Source organism: Leptidea sinapis, chromosome 4 (assembly GCF_905404315.1).
Source record: "Leptidea sinapis chromosome 4, ilLepSina1.1, whole genome shotgun sequence".
NCBI classification, from domain to species: Eukaryota; Metazoa; Arthropoda; class Insecta; order Lepidoptera; family Pieridae; genus Leptidea; species Leptidea sinapis.
This window is the reverse complement of record NC_066268.1, coordinates 7,777,563-7,800,941: the sequence shown is the minus strand read 5'-3', so window position 1 is coordinate 7,800,941 and position 23,379 is coordinate 7,777,563. Positions and strand designations below refer to the sequence as shown.

At 34.2% G+C, this 23,379-nt stretch overlaps 1 protein-coding gene across 2 annotated transcripts; it reads left to right on the top strand.

Moving 5' to 3' along the window:
• Positions 1–12,780: 12,780 nt before the first annotated feature.
• On the top strand, positions 12,781–22,198 carry LOC126979728 (facilitated trehalose transporter Tret1-like). 2 transcript variants are annotated; one of them, XM_050829225.1, is made up of 7 exons: positions 12,781–12,889; positions 16,627–16,782; positions 17,986–18,184; positions 19,686–19,879; positions 20,956–21,344; positions 21,695–21,806; positions 21,896–22,198. In XM_050829225.1, exons 1-7 carry the CDS (start codon positions 12,805–12,807, stop codon positions 22,159–22,161), a joined length of 1,401 nt encoding a protein of 466 aa, XP_050685182.1. In that variant the 5' UTR covers positions 12,781–12,804; the 3' UTR covers positions 22,162–22,198. The 2 variants fall into 2 exon arrangements, with proteins under 2 accessions (XP_050685182.1, XP_050685183.1); XM_050829226.1 differs by lacking the exons at positions 12,781–12,889; positions 16,627–16,782 and adding an exon at positions 17,696–17,847.
• Positions 22,199–23,379: the final 1,181 nt, after the last annotated feature.

Genomic DNA, 23,379 nt, shown 5'->3' with positions numbered 1-23,379 from the left:
ATTTTTTTTATTCAACCTCTTTAACGAAAATTGTAAGTTGATGTGTAGGTACATACCTTAATGTAATCTTTAAGTACGTTGTTGATTGCATCGCAAGTTTCTGGTATTATTTCGGAGAGTAATTGTGACGATATACCAGTACTGAATTTCAGCTCTCTAAATTCTCTTCCTGATGCAAGATATTTTAACGTTGCAATAAGTCGCTCTTCAGCAGTAACAGCTTTCCTCATCACAGTATCAGTTTTCGTGATTAGAGGTTTAACCAAATTTAAGAGTTCCTCAAAGGTTTCGTGATCTAGTCGCAAGTATATACGGAAGTCTTCACAATCGAGCGATTTGATTAACTTCATGTGACTAAATTCATCACGGTTTTTTAAATATGTTTTTGCCCACTCCTTTCTTTTTTTTCGTGATTTTTGTGGCGGCATTACTGTTGCCGCAACAACAATCGCAATTTTAGCGCGCTTGGATAACGTCGGAGGCATGACGTCTGAACTGTGTACTCGCCACGCGGTTACTTCGAGATCCGGCCGTGTGTTGTGAGTAGCGGATTTGGTACGCCATACCAATCCGCTATCCGGCCCGTACCAAGTTCGATCGTCTCTTAATACTATTAATTGTGTGTTTTCAACCGGATTGGTCACGGGCAAAGAGAATGTGAAAAGTAGGTACTTTTACCTAATAAGAAGCCGGACTGGTTATGTAAAAATTCAAATTTAGTTGAGTATGAAACGTGCAGTGATTTGACATAATTTTGAAATAGTAGTAATTACAATATGACAATTGGCGACGAAGTATTATCCGGCTAAGTTTGAAGGCGAACAGTTGCTTAAAACGTAGTGGATTTCGGCTATCTCCGCTTTTTTACAAGATTACGGCTACGTCATCTGTCAATATAATGACTGCACTTTTCATAGAATCGATTGAATCTTTTTTTTTTCTTAGAGAGTTTCACTAGGCTGGTGACGGAGAGCGTACTGAAGTTGTGCTGGATCTGGTTTCTGCCACAAACTATCATAATATTATCCTCACCCCTTGGATGAGTGGCGTTTCCCCATAGCCCGGTTTTCAATTAGTGTTGTATCAATAAACGCGAAGTAAAGTTATTCAAAATTTAAAACATTTTGTCTTTTCACCTATTTCACTACAGAATAACATGGCAGGGAGGAGTAATTTAAAACTCGGAGTAACGTTACACTGCGATTATTAGTAAGACATCGTCTGTGTTGTTTAATAAACGCGAAGAAACGTTATTCCCAATTTTAAACTTTTGTCTTTATCTTACCATTGTCGCTACAGAATTACAAGACAGGGAGAAGTAATTTTAAACTTGGAGTAACTTGAGACTGTGGTTATTAAAAAGACAGTATACATAAATCTTTATACACCTACTTGTGTAGAAGCAGCTGTGTTACTACACAGCTTAATTCAGCATTTTGTACTCAAAGTACATGTAGCACGCGACTTAGAGCAAGACGCGTGCAGGGATGTCGACACCGTATACAGTACGAACAAATCTGTGATCCATCTTTTTTCTTCGTAGTTTTGCTATTATCAAATATATAAGACACACTTAAAACTCTGAGGAATACCTGTTTATTAAAAACGACATTAACTAATTATATTTCAACATAGAATACCGAATAATAGAACTATAGGTATACGTATACACAAGAATAAACAATGACTCTTAAGAATGTACACCGTACCTGAAGTAATATGGCGGTTCGGGCGCTTTTGACGTGAATCACTAACGTGCTAGCCCTAACTTCTGTGCCGGCACTCACGTAGAAATCGCCGGTATGCGTTCTCTGCCACCACCGCACCGAGTTTTCCCTTTGTCGTCTTTTTATCGCGGAAGTGTTCTCCTTGTATATTATTTACTTAAGTCACGGACTGACTAGGATTGTAAACGCTATAACCAATAGCACAATATTTGTGTCGATCATGTGGCTAAGCTGCAAACGGGCATTTAATTTACTGGTTTTCTTTTGTATATTCAAAATATACATGATAAATTGAATAATTGTTCGGTTTAAGTTTTAGTAAAATACTAATTCTATTAAATTCTTTAAAAAAAGAATGTTGGTATCGCTGAAAATTCAGAGATTTTTAACTCCAATGTTTATTTTCTGGAAGCAACTTCCAAATTTTTTATTGGATATTTCAAATTATATATAAATATTCTATTAGGTTAAAATTTTTCATTGAGTCCTTTTTTTGTAATGTATTTTTTGCGTCGGATTATTTTTATTTCATTATGTTGTAAGTAATCGACTCTCTAAGAAACCAATTTTTATGGATATTGAGGTATGTCCGCGCCTTAATTTTCCTCTGGTGATGCAATAGATAATTATTGGCAGTCATGTACTTACATGCCCTGTTACTCCATTAAATAAACTTTATTTCACATAAACAATATAATATTTCACTATTCAACAAACATTTATAAAAGTTATAGGTATAAGGATTGTCAACAATATCCGACGGATTGAAAAGTTTGCACGGAGTTTGATTGCCAATCAAACACACAATACAAACATAGGTACCAACTGCGTGCGTATTCTGGTCAAAATTTGTTTCAATTCAAATAATGCTATATTTTGTAAAATTCTTTATGATTCCTTTGATAACATTAATCATTAATATTAACACAGAAATATTATTGCAGTCAAACGCTTCTCTAAAATTAATGAAAATAATTGTATGTCTGCCTGTATTGATCCATTATGGCCTCTCTCTCAGGCCAGACTCGCACAGGGCCACGTAACCAATTTTGACAAAGATTTGTACTCTGCACTGACTAAATTTTGATTCCAGCATTTTGCTATTCATTATCATTAGTAACAATAATAATAATACCTGTCTTTCTATTTTGGTTTATGAGATACAGTCCGTTAGCTCCTTATCTCTGCCCCCTGGCAGTATATACGTGTAGACAGCAGTTGATCAAAAAAATTTTTAACGAATAAAACAACCGCCTTCTAAAACACTATTCCGAAACAATAGTATATCTATTGTGCACTAAAAAGTAAAAAAATAATTGCGTATTTGTATACAATCTAATTAATTAATCTTATTCTAGTTACGATTATGGTAATTTTTGGAATCGGTGTCCTTCCGCCGCAACCCGCTCTCGCCTCTCGCCTCCTCATGACTCAAGCACATCTCACCTATAACTATGTATGTAGTAACAAACCTATCTCGGATGACACCGACTTTTTGATTGATAGATTTTGGCGCTTCAATATGTCCTGAGGCAAAACACGTATCGAATTGTTTAAAGACAAATATTGGCGGAATTAACACTAAAGAAAACTCAAATCAATTGGATAATATTTAAATAATTAGACTTAATAATTTAACAAACATTTAATATAACATTTTTAACACCATTTGTTTATTGATTTAATTAATACTTTCATCATACCCATTATTTATAAGTTCAAATTGAATATTTTTAATACTATTCAAATAATGCTTAACAGAAATAAATCAACCAGAATACGTCCATGAAGCAAATACAGCGATATATTCAATTTTACGCTCGACTAATCTTTGGTCAAAGTTTTGAACTCATTACTCAGGGTTGTAAGATTCTTGGCTTAGGACTATAAATATCTCATCGTGCATACATAATCTTTGAGTTCGTAAGTTTATATTGTAAAACTAAAGGTAACTGCATACTTTAGTAAGTAGTTATTTTAGAACTTATTTAAGTGGGTGCACCGCAGGGGTCTATGCTGGGTCCATTCCTGTTTTCTGGTTTTAGAATAATCAATCTGAATTAAAAATTAAAATTATATTGTTTGGCGATGGCTTTTACCCTAGTTTTGTTGATATTTATTAACAAAACTTCTCAGTTGGTTTGAGACCAATACAAATTCATTTAAGGGAAACACTGTCCATTGAAAAGAAATAAAATAAATGATAAGATGACACTTCAAAGTATTAAAGAAAAGGGCTAGAGACAGAAGGACGGAAACCAACCACTTTTAAATCCACTTCTTAGGAACAAATTAAGGAAATATATTTTAATTGCCTGTCTGTTCAAACACGACAAAAACAGAGTGGGACTTTAATTTTGAAAAAATTTTCTCTTACAAATTTAAATACGTTAAATTTAGTAAGTTTAAATGCGCGGTCTTTCCAGATCGGTTCTGCATGAGTAACTTCATAAATAGCGTGGAAATGCTGATTTTTTTAAATCAAATTAAATCCGGGTAAATTTAAATCTATCGACTTGTATCTCAGGACGCAATAAAAACAATTTCGCGGGCTGTCACATAGCATAATTTATAAATGGAACTGAAACGTGATGAACGTAGTGTTTAAATTCTCTTTGTTTAGTGACATATTAAGATATTCACATGGGAGTTTTGGCTTCGAAGAAGCTGGGCGTCATCAATAGAGCACGGCAATACTTCAAGCCGGCCTCCATTCTAGCGCTGTACAAAGCGCCGTTCCGGCCACACATGGAGTATTGCTGTCATCTCTGGTCTGGTGCACCCCAGTATCAGCTCGACCCATTTGACCACGTGCAACGTAGAGCAGCTCGAATTGTCGGGGACCCAGTGCTCTATGAACGGCTGGATCACTTGGCGTTGCGTAGAGATGTCGCTTCATTGTGTGTCTTCTACCGCATTTATCACGGGGAGTGTTCCGAAGAGCTGTTTAACCTGATTCCTGCCGCCGAATTCCACCTTCGCACGACACGCCACAAGTTAGGATATCATCCCCACCATCCGGATGTGTGGCGGTCCTCCACAGTGCGGTTTTCAAGGAGCTTTCTTCCACGTACTACAAAGCTGAGGAATGAGCTTCTTTATGCGGTGTTTCCGCGACGATACGACATGGGTACCTTAAAAAAAAGCGCATACTCCTTCCTTAAAAGCCGGCAAGGCTCCTGTGATTCCTCTGGTGTTGCAAGAGATTGTGGGCGGCGGTGATCACTTAACACCAGGTGACCCGTACGCTTGTTTGTCCTCCTATTCCATAAAAAAAAAACGATAGCTCATAAAACTTTATTTTCAAATATCTGAAGATCTTACAAGAAAAATGTCACATTAACAGTGACATGCACCCCAACACAGGCTTAAAATTTGCAATGACGAAATATAATTACGATTCTTAACTTATGTTCATATAATTCATAAAAAATATATTTAGTTCTTCTATCTTGAAGCCGTTTGTTCCATGGTAATAAGAATATCACTATCATTTTATCACAGAAGGAAATCGGATTGAAATTGTACTTGGTCTTATCAAATCGGATTTAATATTGTTAATCATATAAAAATCTTAAGGTCTTTCTTTACAGCACGATATTTTTTGATAATGCATTGACATTGATGCATCGATGCACCTGATCTACACAACTGTTAAAACGTATATTATATTTGTATGTATATTATGTATCTAATAAAATAATGAGAAAGTTGCTGAGTGCATCTGCATGGCGATTGTCAAAGCTGCTTAGCATAAATTACCAGTGGGAGGCTGAAATTATGGCTACCACTACGACGCCTATTTCTGCCGTGAAGCAGTAATATGTAAGCATTATTGTGTATTGGTCTGAAGGGCGTTCAAGCTAGTGAAATTACTGGGCAAATGAGTTTTAACATCTTATGTCTCAAAATGACGAGCGCAATTGTAGTGCCGCTCAGAACTTTTTGGTTTTTCAAGAATCCTGAATCATTGTTTTGGGCAGGGCGTATCAAATACTATCAGCTGAACGTCCTGCTAGTCTCGTCTCTTATTGTCATAAAAAATGTGGAAGGTGCGTAAAGTTTGCAATATTTTTTTTAAATCAGGTCACACTATGCAAACAAAATGAGAAAACGTACCTAAAACCTATTCAAATTCAAATATTTTTGTTCAAATTAGTATATGATATCACATATTGAAAGTCAAAAACTACCACCCATTCCAAAAAGTATGCCTCAGACCTGATAAGAAGGAGCGCAAGAAACTTAGCGGGCTTCTTTTTTTTTTCAAAACGATATGATTTTAATGTAATATCGGACAATAAGACTTATTATTTAATACCCTGAGGGCGGCCGCTCCATTTCCAATCTGTGGTATCATTAAGAAAGTCATTTATGTTACAGTAACCTTTACCACACAAACGTTTTTAACAATTCTTTTGAATTTGGTAATACATTTATTTTGAACATGTCCTGGCATATTGTTGTAAAGGGATATAGCCGACTTAGCCGAGTAGCTGTTAACAGTTTATGTCTGTTTGTTTTGTATATTGTCTTATTGTTTGTTAGAGCTAACATGGTACAGAGACTCTCACATAGCTAGTGGAACCTTTTACATAATCATCATAACCAGCCGGAAGACGTCGACTTCTGGAAAAAGGCCTCCAACAAAGATCTACGACATTTTAAGACATACTTTGGAAGCTGTATTGAGGCCATCGAGCATTTGGCTTTAGTCTTCCATGGTCTCTGCCATTACGATATCGTCTGCAAATCGAAGGTGAGTGATGTATTCGCCGATAATATTGATGTCCAGCCCTTTCCAGTCCAGAAGCTTAAAGACATCTTCCAACGCAGCGGTGAACAGCTTCGGCGATATGACATCGCGTTGTCGGACTCCCCGCTGCAGTCGGATATGCTTGGAGATCTGATCAACACTTCAACGCTTCGATGTATTGATAATCAATTACATCTGTAATATATCGGTTGCTAAAATAGTATAACGCTCTGAGGGTTCAGTATATTAACGCATTTTGGGTTATCGCCTGCAATGCCTGTATGTTTGCCGAGGCGCAGGTGGATTATTTTATCCACCAAATTCAAGAATAGACAGAGATATTGGATTTCTGTTATTACGTTGGTGCACGTGTATTCGTTTCGAAAAAACTTTATGTCACGTTACGAAGAGGCAAGGAGAATCATCTGTGTGAAAAAGTGTCTGTCAAAACGCGTTAAATTAGGGTGGCGCTACAGTCGCATCAGGGTCTTGAAAGAAGCGCCAAATATAAAATAATACTAATCACTCTAGATACACGTTCCTCTGTAATAATTCTTTAAGGTTATATTTACTACATTATTTTGTACAACGTAAGTTATTGAAATTTTCAATAATTAACTACTTTAGTCCACAATAATATTAAAATTTTAACTCGGAAGACTTCAATTCATCTACATTTGCTACATTCATACCCTGTGCCTGCATCAGCGTCATTGTGGAAGTTTTTTGAAGTGTTATTTACAGCTGGACACTTTATCAACTTTTCTCCCATATGAGATGATTCTTCATACCTCTACCTTCCATACTCATCAGATATGAATGCTAAAAAATTATGTGATAACCGATTATATCAAACAAATCATTAAGCGATGCAATAATGGAAATTTAGGTGTGACGTCATTCTTTTATTGAAATTCTTATTAATCTCAATATTAAATAAAAACTGAGTCTTTTCTAGAATATTTTTTTTATACAGTCATACAGTCAGAACTGGCATTATATGGCGTATAAATGAACAATTAATTGAGATACAGCAGGCTAGAAAAGGATAGCGAATCTTTTTTACTGTAACCGATTTTGATTGACAAGTCGTAAACAGTCAGCCACGCTTGAGATTAACTAGTATTTTGAATACTAAACAACCATCCAACACACACATTGACAAATCAAAATTCAAAACTCTTCTACGGCCTACGCCACTGGCTTTATATTCTGAAGATTTCAACAAACTCAACCTCTTGTTAAATGCTCAAAAGATTTGAAGTACCACTTAAAGTTAGTTTTTCTTATTTCGTAGGTAATGAAAATTCATTGATGTCAAAACCTAAAGGTAAAGGCTTTTAGGTCTTTATTCACTTCACCCTAGCGAAACTTTCTAAGAATAAAATAGTAGTTAAAAATACTAAAAAATACGCTTTTTATACAAAATCCAACTACAAAATGGTAAATAAATTTAAAATTAACATCAATTCCTGCCTTAGATGATAGATGAAAATTATATAAGTTAACAAAAATCTTATTTTGCAAATTGATAAATTGAATAATTTTAACTTATTAATGCATTGTCATCGGTCCTTGATAAATCTACGAAGTTTGAACGAAATCTGATCGTTTAAAGTGGGTCAAATGTGGATCACGCCCAAATGAGACGGTTACAAACAAACATCCGTACAGGTGAAGCTAATAAAATGTGTGTAAAAGAGCGATTCACTCGATTGTATGAAATGTGCAGTCTTTGACAGATGGCGGGTATAAACTTGTAAAAAACGGAGATAGTCGAAATTCACTACGTTATAAGCAACTGTTCGCTTTCAAACTTAGCCGGATTATACTTCGTGGCCAAGCGCTATACTGTAATTACTACTATTTCACACTTATGTCAAATTAAGTCCACAAAATTCTTGGGCATTTGTCTTGACCACAATCTGTCATGGAGAACACACATTGATTATGTCATTAAAAAACTAAATAGGCTCTCATTTGCTCTACATATGCTGAAGAAAGTAGTTGATATGACTGCGGTGTTAGCAGCATATCATGCGTATGTAGACAGCACTCTGAGATATGGGATACTATTCTGGGATAATGCTCCAGGGATTTATGAAGTATTCAAAGCTCAAAAGAAATGTATCAGATCTGTCTGCTCACTAAAAGCAACCGAATCATGTAAACCTCACTTTATTAAATTAAATATTCTTAGCATGCCATCAATATATATTTATGAAGTAGCAGTTATGGTAAAGAATAATACCAATAATTAATATGAAACGCTAATTGCGAAACGAAACGACAACAAATTACGACCTTTGAAGTCCAGAACAGAGTTGTATCGAAACAGCATCTTTTGCATGGGACCAACAATTTACAACAAATTACCTGACAATATTAAGCGCGAAAATATATTCTACTTTAAAAAGTCTCTCAAATCTTACTTAATAAAAAAAGCATACTACTCATTAAATGATTTTCTTGACGATAAAAAGTAAATAATAAAAATTAACTTCGACTGAACTCAGTATAGCTAATGACATTATATAATAAATTAAACTTAATAAGCCTATGAAATAGTAAATATTGTATGATTGATGTTAATCTAAGTTTGCTTGGGATGTATATCTTATTTTAGTATAGTACAATATATTATAATTGTTACAGAAATTAAAACGTGAACTATGTATCCCTCTATAAGTTTGCATGCCTTGTGGGTTAGGATAAGAGCACTTGTAAGCCAACAACATATTATTACCTAATCTTGCAAATAAAGATGATTTGATTTGATTTGATTACTGTACGTTTCATACTCAATTAAATTTAAATTTTAACTTAGCCAGTCCCACCTCTTATTGCGTAGTATTTACATCCTCTTTGATTCACTTATTCGCTTACCAAAATCCTAATGCTTTTGTGTTTTTGAATTACTTCGATGATTGTTCTACATGTATCTGTGTAGAGGCCAGTTATAATTAAAATCCTATGCAAAAAGTTTAGTTTTACTTTAAAGTTTTGTTTCCAAAGCAATTGACATAATATCCCACGCAACAATATGTCACATTATGGTCTCACTAGAAGACCAGAGCTGGTCCGTTAACAAACACTTTATGCATAAAGCTATGTTATAAACTTAGTATTGTAAAAGAAGAAGTGAAACCACACTGGTACTCATGGCCTGAACTGAAGAATACCCTCAAATATATAGTACTAGCTTTTACCCGCGACTTCACCCGCGTTGAATAGTTACTTTGGGCAATTTTTTTATTTTTTAGGATACTTTTCAAATAATACATATACAAACAGCTCTTTCCGCTGCTGGCAGCACTCTTCTATGATACATCGCATATCCCTTGTCAGTGTGGACAGTCTATTTAATAGTATTTCCCTGTAAACATTAAGCAAGACAAAGTTTCATGCTTTTATCTTCGATATTGACCAATTCCGTACAAACTGCCATCACCTATTTCAACGCCTCCATTTATTTTTTTGCAATAAAAAGTAGCCTTTGTACTTTTTCAAGCTCGAGTATATTTCTCTACTAAATTTATCAAATCAAATCAAATCAAGTCATTTATTTGCATAGATTGAGTGGGTACATTGGTGTTACATTATAATCATAGGTGCTAACAATCTGCCGGGTAGGCATGCGAAAATAATATTTTACAATTCTTACTCTAAGTTTACAATGAAAAACATACAACATAAAACCAAATTATTCATAAAAGTCTATCCACCATAATATTATAAAAATATGAAAAACAAATATTACTTACTAAAAATGTTAATTTGAAATATCTAAATTAACTTATTCTAATGACTATAGATTCATGTCTGTTAAATACTCTTTAACAGAATAATATATCTTCGTCATTAAAAAATCCTTAATTTTATTTTAAATGAGTTAATATTTAAGTTTTGGTCTGCTAATATCAAAACTGGTTCAGTGGTTTAGGCGTGAAAGCGTAACAAACAAACTTACATTAAATATTAGTACGTAGTACATCACTAATGTATGGGCTCTTAGCCTACCAAATATACCTAATACGAGTACCAATCTCTACAATGTATTGTTTCTTGGAGTATCTAAACACTTGAATGTTAAGTAGCTGTAATAATTTTCCACTTGATTATTAGTTCTGCGACATTATTAATCATCAGAAATAAAAAACAATTCAGTCAGTTTTTACATGTATGTATAAAATTATTTTAAGCAATTTTTTATATTTTTAAAGTGATAACCCTCACTTCTAGGAAACACAAATAAAATTTGAAGACAAAATTTTATAAACGATGCGGGACTCGAACCCACCCCCCGCGTTCCTTGCGAGTGCTCTCCCAACTGAGCTAACCGTTCGAGTGACGTATCGTCATAAAATCTTGTATGCTTTGTTCAACTCAGGTTGTGGCTTCGTCTACAGGATCTACTGTACAGTTGATGACCTGCTCGACCCCAATATTTGCATATTAGGAAATTGACATGAGATGTTGCTCTTGTAAATCTAAACAATTTTTTCTAAATATAATTACACTCTAAAAATATAACTATTATTTGAGTATAAAATTTTATCTAGAAATATTAATTATTTGTTTGAATAAATAAATAAATAATAATTCTTCCGAACCTTGGCGCATCCCTAATAGAAAACGACACATTTCTACTCTACTGCTTAAAATATGTTTTAAGCAGTAGATGTTTTATATTCGGTTTAATGATCATTTATTCTCATTAAAAACATAAAATAGGCTCAGCCATGACATCTTTTTTCTCCAAAGCCTTATAAATTAACTAGTTTGCCATTCCGATGAACAGTGTGGAACAGACAGTACTGGTATAGTTGAATTTTGGATGCATAGTATTTTAATACTTGGTGAGGAACTATGGGTAGCTTTGTCGAAAAACAACAGTCAATATTTATCTGCACTAATTACTACGAAAGACTGAGATTAAATATAATCATATTGAACAAAAATAATTTTATGCTATTTTTGGAGCTTTTCAAGAAATACCTTGACACGTATTCTGTGAAACGCCTGCGTAAACGCACTAATGGTAAAATCAAATCAAAATCAGTTTATTCACGTAGTTCACGGAAATGACACTTATGAATGTCAAAAAAAAAATCTTATTGAATCTACCCCTACTTCGTAAAGGGTTGAGCTAATGAGAAGAAGTAGCAAGAAACTCATTGCCACTCTTTTATATCAAGATTTACATTTACATCGATTTACAAATCATTTCAATTACAATATAATATGTAAAATTTAAAATGATGCAGCAAACACTGATCGGCAACTTAAACGCTCGTTCGTAATCACAATAACAATATTCAAACATTATGTCATAATTATTATAGAAAAAATGTTATAGAAGCTGCACTGTCGGTACTTTTATCTGTTATAGATAGAAAAATATCAACATATACATTTATGTAGTAATCAACAGAATTTGGAGATGTTGTAAGAAATTCAAGTGATTTCGTATGTTATACTTTATTAACAAGGTATTCAATTGTGACTATACAACGTAAGTGTGCCAAAACTCCATAGAAGTTCGGAGACGTGACAAAGTTAAGTTAGAAAACATTAAAAGTGAAAATGTACTGGACACATTCTGAGGGAAAAGAAAGAGAAATGGACAAAAACCGTTACAGAATGGTATCCAAGAGACGGGAAACGAAGGAAAGGTAGACAGATTAGAAGGTGGGAGGACGATTTTAAAACGATAGCAGGACCGGACTGGATAAGAGTAGCCAGATACCGAATGTGGTGGAAGTCTTTATTAGCAATTGTCGAGAGACAAATTACTAGTTAAGCTAATCTAAGTTTTATTTATAAGTAAAATTAAATCACAAGTAATAATAAAGGCTATTTTATTTTATTTATTTATTATTTTATTTATATAACGTAATAATTTTATAGACTGAAAAGATCTGTGAAACTCGGTAATATGTTGTGGGTAGACCTGCATCTTCTACTAGATCTTCTTTCTTACATCAGTTCTTCTCCTGTATAAAATAAATTAATGATTTAAATATCCTATTGCAGAATAAAATATTTGAATCTTATAATTAAACTTCCTTGCCCATTATCTAAAATGGTTTTCGTTTTAGTATGACTCCCTCTAGCATACATAATGTGATGGGTAGTGAAGATAAAGATCAATACATAAGATTTGATAAAATAATCACAAGGGTTTTTATTCAGAACTCGATTATGCTTTGCAATCAAGATATAAGATGATAGCAATCATAATTAATAATTGAAAGATAGTGATGAATACTAATTTAAATTCTTAGTCTACTGTGTGGCGCAAGTAAATGCATAGCCCTAATGGAACAGAAATATGAGTACTCAACAATAGGTGCAAGAAAAATGGAGACCAGTATCAAATTTCAGTTAATAATTATTGCCTGCAGTAAGTTATCTTATTAAATAATTAATAATAGTAATAAGTAATATTAAAGCCTTTTATACAAAAGAAACAAATCAATAAATATAAACTAAAGCTTAAACTAGTCTTCAGCATCGACATCCTTCTGTGTGCCTCTTTGGACAAAGGCCTCCTCCAACCTTGACCATTTTCCTCTGTCACTTAATCTTTACCATATTATTATAATATTACCTGCTGTGGCCTTTATTTTGTCAACCCTATCTATTTTGTCATCTCCTCTTGGCCCTACTTCGCTTCCTTCTTTTGCTACTTGTGCACCAGTAATTTATAGATTTTGACAATTTTTCGTGATTGTATATCCTGTCCATTTCCATTTTAGGTATCTGATGGTTACTGTTATATCTTTTGTTTTGGTTTGTTTCTTTATTATTGCCTATCTAATTCTATCAGATACTTTTTTCCCCATCATATTTTTTTCCATTGAGTTTTGGTATGTCGCCAGTTTCTAGGTACTTAAGTAGTAGCAGAGATTTGGCAGCCGTAAATATTATTATAATTAAATAATTATTAATATTGTACTTTACCAGTAGGAGGCTTCTTTGCTCTACATGTTTGCTGGATGTCACAGAGGCACTTTTTCCAACCTGCAGTTGCAGTTTCCAATATGCAGTAGTGTTTGTTTATCGGATTGAAGGGTGTCGCGACTTTGAAAGATTTTCAACCAAACTTTTTTTTTGGAATGTAGAATTTTATGGATAAAAAAATAAGTCGAAATATTATAACGGATATTTAAGAAGAAGAGAAAGAGAATAAAGGCTTTAAATTTTTTTTGGATTTAAAGAGAAAGCCTAAGATGTAAAAATGTAACGCCTTCTTTGTAAAGTATTGCCAACCAACATTGGCTAAGATATTTACTTTTAATTAAATCAGTCCATGGTACTTTGTGATAGTATACCATTCTATTAGCCCAACTCATTCACTAACCATTACTTTAAATATTTGCATTCTTTTTTAATTTTTCTTATGCTTAATTATTTACGTTGCTGCACTTTATTCACTTGACTCTTGATTGATAGATAAATAGCTAATTTTTTTGCTCATTTATGATCCTAGGAGTATACTCCACATAGTAGTATAGAAGTGTGGAGACTATAGTCTCCACACTTCTATATTACTCTATATTCTGTGCTCCTGTGTTGACTTAGACCCGTCCATATCGAACAAGATGACGACATCGCCATTGCGAGCACGTGTTGAGTGCACGCACACATCAGATCGAAATGAAGATTTAAAAGTATTTTTGAGTTCAGTCGATTTTTCGCTTTTCCATCTTTTGCATCCCTCGGGGTGAAACTAGTTCCAAGGTGGTCTTGTGCACCCCAGTATCAGCTCGAATTGTTTGACCGCATGCAACGCAGGCTATTAATATTGGCGGGATCAAGACGTATCACTTGCCGTTGTATAGAAACGTTGCCTTATTAAAATAATTAATGGTATGTCTTTTTCCGCATTTACTACGGGCAGTTCTGAAGAGCTGACCTGATTGACCTGATTCCTTCCTAATGCCACCTCCACTTGGCATTCACTGAAACTTGTAGATCATTTTTGACTTCTGGATGTGTTCCTCTACAGTGCGGGTATTCAATGCACTTTCTCCCACTTACAATTTGTTTCCCGGACGATACGACATATGTACCTTCAAAATAAACGTGTGATTTTTTCTAACATACGCAACGCTCAAGTGATTCCTCTGGTGGTGCAGGATAATGTGGGCGATGGTTATCACCTAACCTCGTGTTTAATTATCAAGATACATGGTTTAATTTAAGAGTATCGATGCCTTCCATTCGGTTTCATCAGTAGTTCAGTTCGATGGTATTATTTTCATCAGAGTCCTTTAGAGTTTATTGGTTATAGTCGGTATACTATGAAATACCCTAGAAGATACGGTGACCTTCTTCATCAGTTCCACTTCACCAAATCTTCATGTTATGTATGCTAATTGTGTTGTTGATAATATTATAGGCACATAAGGGAATTTTCTAGTAACTGTGGTAACCATAATGTGGACACCAGGAACAAACATAAACTTGTTATGCTTACTATTCGGTTAAGTAGAATTAGGGTTCTGTGAGTCATTGTTTACTATGGTTTTACAACATAATCCCATAAACTATCCAAACCAAATGTATTATGAAATGGACAATAATTGTTAAAAAGGTATTGTCAGCTCAGTTGAGACAGTACTGGCACGGAACGCCAGAGGTCGTGGGTTCGAGTCCTCATCGAGGCATCATTCATAAAATTTTGTTTTCAAATTTTATTTTTATATTAATCCTAGAAGTGAGGGTTAACTCTTTAAAAAAGCATAAAAAAATATTTAGATTTACAATAGCGACATCTCAAGTCAATTTCCTAATATGCAAATATTGGGGTTGAGCAGGTTATCAACTGTAAAGTAGATCCTGTTGATAAAGCAACAACCTGAGAGTTAAACAAAGCATATAAGATTTAATGACGAACGGTTAGCTCAGTTGGGAGAGCACTGGCACGGAACGCCAGATTTCGTTGGTTCGAGTTCGTTCATAAAATTTTATTTGTTTATTAATCCTAGAAGTGAGGGTTATCACTTAAAAAAAACATAACAAATTGTTAAAAAACGTTTGTGTGGTAAAGGCACAATAACATTAATGTCTTTCCTAATGATACCACAGATCGGGAATGGAGCAACGGCCCTCAGGCTATTTAAATTAAACAATTGATTGTAATGAAATTTTATAAAAAAAAGTAAGTATAAGATTACTGAGTTATTTCCGTTTTTCCCAGCTGAGGTATAAATTTTCGAATGGGTGGTAGTTGTTCAGTAAGTGATTTTATCCTATTTCGAATTAAAATATTTGAATTTGAATGCAGAGCGATGTGTTTAAGATCGCGTCGCATTTGATTACGCTAAATGAAACTATAATCGGATTATAAGTGTGTTATTGCGATTTATAACGATAATTATGCGGCAAACACACATCACAAAGCAATAGTTATCTTTTATCGGGTTGGCTAAAATCAGTCGCTCGGCGTGATTTGATTGTTGCCCTTGCAATGACCGATTTATACATTTGGGTCACTAGGATTTTGATTATTTTTAGTAACCAGTCCGTATCTTAACAAGAGATCTAACTACTGTACGTTTGTCAATCTCAAAGAGCTCAATAACAGCAATGAAATAGGTACACCATATTTACGCATTGCTGCATATCTGCAATTCAATTAATACTAAATCACTACTAACTTGCCGATGCTCTATATTATCTGTGAGGTGACATGTCACTTCTAGTACCTTCTTGCTTTAATATCTTTGGTTTAATCCACAGAAGTCACGGTAGGAAGAATAGAATATAATAAAAAATCACTTTTTTGTACGTCAAAAATTACCATCCATCCGGAATTTTTTGCCTCAGATTCCAGAAGAACTGGCGCAAAAACAATTTTTTTTTATTCTTAATAACATTTTGTTACAATATAAAGTCGTAAAATAAAATTTATTACTAAACAGCCTGAGCTTGGTTGCTCCATTCCAAATCTGTGTAATTAAAAAGTAATCTACGTTAACTTAACCTTTATCACAAAAACTTTATTTAATAATTATTTTCAATTATGTATCAGTTTTGACAATCTTTAATTCAATGTCTTTGTTCTTTTAATTTTACCAATACAAATATCTCTATAATTCCATCCACATTCTTGACGTGAATTTTTTTTTCCAGTAAACATTGGCCAAGTGATCGTCGGATACAGCGTGGGTTGGTCTGCACCAATCATACCAAAGCTACAAAACACAACAGATTCACCGTTAGATGAACCAATCACAGATTTGGAAGCGTCATGGGTTGGCTCTTTACTGTACATTGGTGCTATGGTCGGTAAGTTGAAATGATACCATTAGACAGATGAATCGCTTTAGAATGGAACCTCTGTTTATACGGCGGAAAAAAAGCGATTTACTGTTACTCTATATGTTATGGAATAACCTTATAAATTGTCCGAATTATTTATATATCTAAGAGTACCGGACTATAGAACCCGTCACACTGCCTTGATTCACGTCCCCCAAGTAACAGCAAATTTCGCTCAGAACAGTATTTTAACACGTATAATATACTTATATAATAGTGAGTACGCAGGTACTGACATTTTTGCGATGTCTAAGCAACGCTTTTTACACGAAATCTCAATACTTAATTCACACGAAAATAAAATTGTATAAAATAAACACGAAAACACTCAATCACCCACAACCTCACTCCCCTACACTTATACATACACACACACAAACACACACACACCTCGTCAATACTATTATTATTAACCTACGTAATAATACTAGCAATATAACAGATGTATTCCTATTAAAGTTTTGTAATAATTATTATTAATCCTAAATTAATGGTATATAAGGCTGTTGGATTATTAGTACATAAAAAATAAATAGTTTATTTCGTATTTTGCTTATATTTAAAATATTACAAGGTTTCAGTATCCAGCTGAAGATATTGAAATTTATTGACAAATTATGTAGTATCTACTTTTTTACGTAAAATAATCTGTAAATCACAGACTAGTAAAAATATTAGGACTCCGTGTCACCTTACATAATAGTGTAGCACCGAAACAAGCCGATTAACGTGTAAATGCATAGCCCCGCGCACACACTTACACTACGACAGGCTGATAGGCGGACATTATGAGAATTGTCATCATCTGTGACAGATCAGTTTGTGTCTCAATAAAATATTTTAAAAATGCCGTCGTGCGTTGTGAAAAATCTAAAAAAGATACCATATAAGTATTTGTGGCCATAAATGATTATTTAAGGGAGAAAAAATTGTGTAACTAGTATCCCCCGTAACCGCACACACACTAGCGTAACGGCGCTTCACTTGCTAATATCAGGGCGCGGAGTCCTTCTTTTTTTACTCGTCCGTGCTGTAAGTCGTTGTCATTATTTCAGCCGGAAGAAGAGCTAGACAAACATAGATGAGATATGAGATAAATTATTCTTAATAGTGTTCAGAAGGTTGATTTCTCAAAAAGTTATATAAAACTAAAGCTTGTATTGTTCACAGGTCCATACGTAACAGGAATACTATCAAACCTCATCGGTCGGAAGCCATGTTTACTTATCGGTGGATTCCTCAATATAATATCGTATATTCTCGTTGTAACAACAAAGAATATCGCAATGGTTTACGCTATTAGAGTAATAAGCGGTCTAGGGATGGGTATTACAACCGTTGGCAATATTGTGTACGTCGGAGAAATTGCGTGAGTATTCTTTTGTTATGTATTTTCATGAAAATGTTTAAGTATTGTATTATTATATTTGCTATTCTTATGAAAAAGGGTGGAATTCAAGATTCTTCTAACTGCTTGAAGTTATGCTTAAATTCTGATAAATTTCTAGAATGTTTTCAAATCATACTGGCTATTAATTGGACCGCATCTCTATAATCGTCTTCTTAAAAGAATTGAAATATTTGCTTGGAATATAAAAATAACAGATTTTTTTACTAATTGCATATGAATGCTTACACTGCATAGATAATATATTTGCCTCTTTTTCTGTTTGTTCTGACTTTAAATGAAAGCATTTAAGTATTCAGGATTTAGCATTAGGTTGTGCGCTCTCGCTTGTTCCGCGCTCTCGCTTAGTGATAACGTGTTATCACGGCAAAACATTTTTCTCGTCCTTTATCAATTTCACATACATTATCTAGCTCTAGATTAATGTATTTTACTAAATGAATGAATACCTCGATAACGACAATCATGTTATATAAATGTTCATGTTCATTGGTTGGACTCCATCCTTCACAGAGATAGGCTTGCTTTGACAGTGATAAATCAACAAACCAATTGTTCTATCCAGAGCTCATGTTACGTTACATTGAAAATCCCAAGCGAAAAATGAACTTGTTCAGCCAAAGCAATACTCAAAAAAGCGAATTCGCTGTAAATCAATTACTTATTACCCTAAATGATTGAGCTTTTGTTTAGTATTTGTAAAAATGTAATATTAATAATTATATATAATATTAATTACAAGTTTCAGGAGAATTGTCAAATTGTAAGTAGAGGTATTTAATGTATTGAATCTACCGCTACTTCATAAATGGTTGAGCTAATGAGAAGAAGTAGCAAGAAACTCATTACCTCTCTTTTATATCAAGATTTACATTTTTATCGTTTTACAAATAATTACAATCTATATATATAAAAATGAATTGCTGTTCGTTAGTCTCGCTAAAACTCGAGAACGGCTCGACTGATTTGGCTAATTTTGGCCTAGAATTATTTGTGGAAGTCCAGAGAAGGTTTAAAAGGTGAATAAATAGGAAAATGCTGCTAAATGAAATAAAAACAACAAATTTGTTTTTCCTTTGATGTGTCCATACATAATTTCTAGGAAAATTTATTGACGCACGGTTTGACAGTTCTGCTGTGAAACAATTTCATTATGACAGCAGGGTGCATATTTTACGAAGTAATTTTTGATGTTATGAATTATGATATATTATTGACAAATTCGTATAAGAACATTATTTTATTTATTATATACAGAACGTCTGTCGGGTCAGCTAGTATAATATGTAAAGTGATACAACGAACATACTCAAACGTCAAATAGTCAATGCCTGAAAAAGTTCGGTCGTGGAAAAACGACTTTCACAATAAGAAGATCATTAATTTAGCTTTCATTGCCAAATATAGGGAATAACTATATCATTGTAGTCCGAGAACTAATTGTCAATTACCGTATTTTAAGGTCAACTCATATACGAGGTATCTTACTAACATCAACATCAATTGTTGGGATTTCTGGTACGTTGCTGGTTTATGCGGTTGTACCCTACGTCTCGTATGTCACTACAGGATACATAGCGTTGGCAATAGCCCTGCTACATATTACTGCTATTGTCTTCATAGTACCAGAGTCTCCTGTTTATTACGCAATGAAAGGTGTGTAAAGTATATTATTTATTATTTTTTACAGCGCACATGTCACTGAATGATATAAAACATAACAAAACAATTTGAACAATTTTAAAGTACCCTCACTTCTGGGATAAATTTAACAAATTCAATTAGTAACCAAAATTTATGAGAAGGTTATCAACCTTAAAGTAGAGGATCTACTTTAAGTAGTTAAGTATAGTATCGTTGGAACCAAGATTTACGATCCATGCGTCAATCGAACGGTTGGCTCAGTTGGTAAGAGCGCTCGGCCGGAACCCGAGAGATCGCGGGTCTGTGTCCTGCATCGTCCATAAATTTTGGCTACAAATTTTATTTATTTAATAAAACATAACTGATTAACCCCGTGGTGCCTTGCATCACAAGAGACCTTTCACACACGAGAGATGCCGACTTATTTGCTACATATTATTAATTTAATCTTGCCTCGGTATGAGATCATTGCCTTCAATACTCTTCCGCAACAGTGAATCACAGGAGAGTCATTGGCCTTATAAGAATAATTTGTAGTTATCATGCGAAGGTATCCTATAAGTTGATTCGTCATGCTCACTGGGATTGCTTGCGGCGTGCGTTTTGTCGTCTCCTTCCCTAAAATATGTGCGAAGGGTACGATGGCTGGTCAATGCGTCAACTCGTGAACGGGTGCTGCTTGTGGTGCCAGGTCGACCTGTTATAGTTTATATTAAGTAGTTGGATGCACTTACTCTTATACGATCATCATGTTCACGAAGCATCCTTACTCAAACAATGAATTCAAGCTCTAAAGGTTGATGCATCCAATACACGATAATTTATATTTATACCATTTATTATTTATTACTTTTTATGAAATCATTTATATTATTTAAACACGATTGATATATTGGAACCAGCGCCTTACAAACTAATTTCTTTTGTATAGCCATTGTAAAATCTATTTGATAGAAAAGAGTGGTCGTTGAGTTTCTTGTGTGTTCTTCTCACGAGCTCAACCTTTTTATTGATAAATAAAGTTTAAATTTGACTATATTATTGAAAAAATAACTCGTAGATTTATGATCTTCATAATTCAATTCCAGGAAAAGACATTCAGGCAACTAAGACTCTCAACCGGCTTGGAAGGTCTGGTGATGTCGAAAAAATCCTTGAAACTTTCTCCAGCAAGCATCATGCCGCGACAACAAAAATTGAGGATTGGACTGAAATATTTACAATCAAATCAAACAGGATGTCCCTCTTCATAACGTTTACACTTGGGGCATTCCAGCAAACCAGTGGTGTTGCAGTCGTATTATTCTTTGCGACAACCATATTTGAGTTAGCCGGGTCTACAATAAGGTCTGATGTAGCAACAATTATAATTGGTGTCACAAGATTAGTATCAAGTTTGATCGCACCTGCTTTTGTAGAGCGGTCAGGAAGAAAGAAACTTCTGTTGATATCTATGGCTGCTTGCGCGTTCAGCTTGGTAAGATTTATTTGATTATCTATTTAATTTTGTTTCTACAAATTTAATACATTATTGTAAAAATCGAAAACTACATCTTAGTTTTTGTTACGCCCAAATGTCTTGGTAATTTTTTATGTTTCTAATCCAAAATCAAAGTTTGGGCTTCGATTAAAACGTATTTCTATTACGAAACATTACAGATTCAAAGGATTATTATATATTTTATATTAATACGATTTTCGTGTTAGAAGATGCATTCTATATGCATAGTTTAAAAATATTCAACGTTTAAAATTCACTGTTGATTATTGGTGTTATTGTATTGGCATCCAGACCTAAAGCATATTAATTATTTGGCTTTTTTTCAGTCATTATTAGGATTGTACTTCTATCTGGACAGAATTGGAAGTTCATGGTTAGAAAGTATTGGATGGCTACCATTAGTTGCACTAATTGTATATTTCTTCTGCTACGAAGCAGGTAAGTTTTTTTTAAATGACAATAATGATGTTAACACATCAACAAATTATTATAATAATATAACTGACACATGTTTTTAATTTTTGTAGGATTTGGAACAATACCCAATGCAATAGTTGGTGAGATGTTCAGGGTCAATGTGCGGTCGAACGGCTCAGCGTTAGCCATCACAATGACTTGGCTTGTCGGTTTTGCTCTTACCACGAGCTTTAATAGCATGGTAGAGGCTCTAGGTGGAGATGTTACCTTCTGGCTCTTTGGTGCATCATGTATCCTGGCGTTCCTCTTCACATATTTCTGTTTGCCAGAGACGAAAGGAAAGACTCTTAAGGAAATACAAGATATGTTAAGTTAATTCGAATATGATATGATTACATTTTTTTATAAAACTATATTGATTTTTATTTTTTTGAAATTTAATTGTTATAGTAAAAAATATTGGTTCATTCCTATAAATCTTCCAATGAGATTTGCAAGTACTCACAAAAGTTTTTGCCTCGAGTAAGGAAATGAGTTTTTATAATTGTTTCGCTGCTATCAATATTTTGAATGATAATCAGGGGCGTGCATATCATATAGGCAAATAGGCAGTGCCTACCTTGCTATGAACCTAATTAAACATAGAACTAGTGTTAAAGTTAATTAAGTTTAATTATTATTATCCTTACTACTACCTACTATACCTACGATAAGCATCCTTTCATACTCGAAAGCTCAACTACGACTAGTTAGATCTGCAGTGCCTAGAAAATCTATGCACGCCCCTGAATATACATAATAAAGATGATTTGCTACATTCGCAAGGAAGGACGATGGAAACCTTGAGAGGCTCATTGTGGTGGGCAAAATAGATGGGAAGAGGCCTCGTGGATGCAGTCCAACACGATGGTCCGATCAGATCCGCTTCGCCCTCGAGTCTACGGTTCAAAATGCCTTTCACACCGCCAGAGACAGGAATAGATGGAGAGCGATCATACGTGAGAAAGTGATACAGAGGGATGGTCACGACCCTGAGTACTGAGGATTACGACGCAGGGAGGAGCTACATGATAGGAGGTAATGAAGTTTGTAATTTAGCGACAGCGATAAGGTGAGACAGTCCATGGTAACACTCGTCTTGCGGGAGAAAAAGAATAATGCGAGTCCATCGCAAAGTACTCCCACAGCGCGTTTATCAACATTGTTCGCGGAAAATGATACGTGCTAACTTCGAGTTGCATCTCATAATACAATCGAAAATTTATAGGTGAAAAAGACACACAGGGCATTTAACAATGGTCTGATAAAAGATCTAAGATAGATGAAAATAAAGACTACAGTGATGAAAGACATTCTTAGTTTCAAGTTCCAGAGGGCGTTTTATGTAATCCAAGATCAAGATTAAGGCGAAGAGTAAGCAGAAAACACGCAAACATGGTGTTTTTAGACAAGTTTTGTGGTGTAAGTATAGCATTTGGAGCTATGAACACTACTTAGTCCTGTTACACATATCCTTAAGTCTTATTTGTAGGTTGCTAATGCTTGCTGTTGGTTATAGTTAACACTGCCGCGCTTTTTGAAACTACCACTTTTC

Bases quoted from the DNA above. Each gene is read 5' to 3' on its own strand.
- LOC126979728 (XM_050829225.1), top strand. From the start codon at position 12,805: ATGGAACAGAAATATGAGTACTCAACAATAGGTGCAAGAAAAATGGAG. The intron at 12,890-16,626 runs GTAAGTTATCTT...TTTTTTTTCCAG, and splicing joins GTTAATAATTATTGCCTGCA to TAAACATTGGCCAAGTGATC. The intron at 18,185-19,685 runs GTGAGTATTCTT...CCGTATTTTAAG, and splicing joins GTGTACGTCGGAGAAATTGC to GTCAACTCATATACGAGGTA.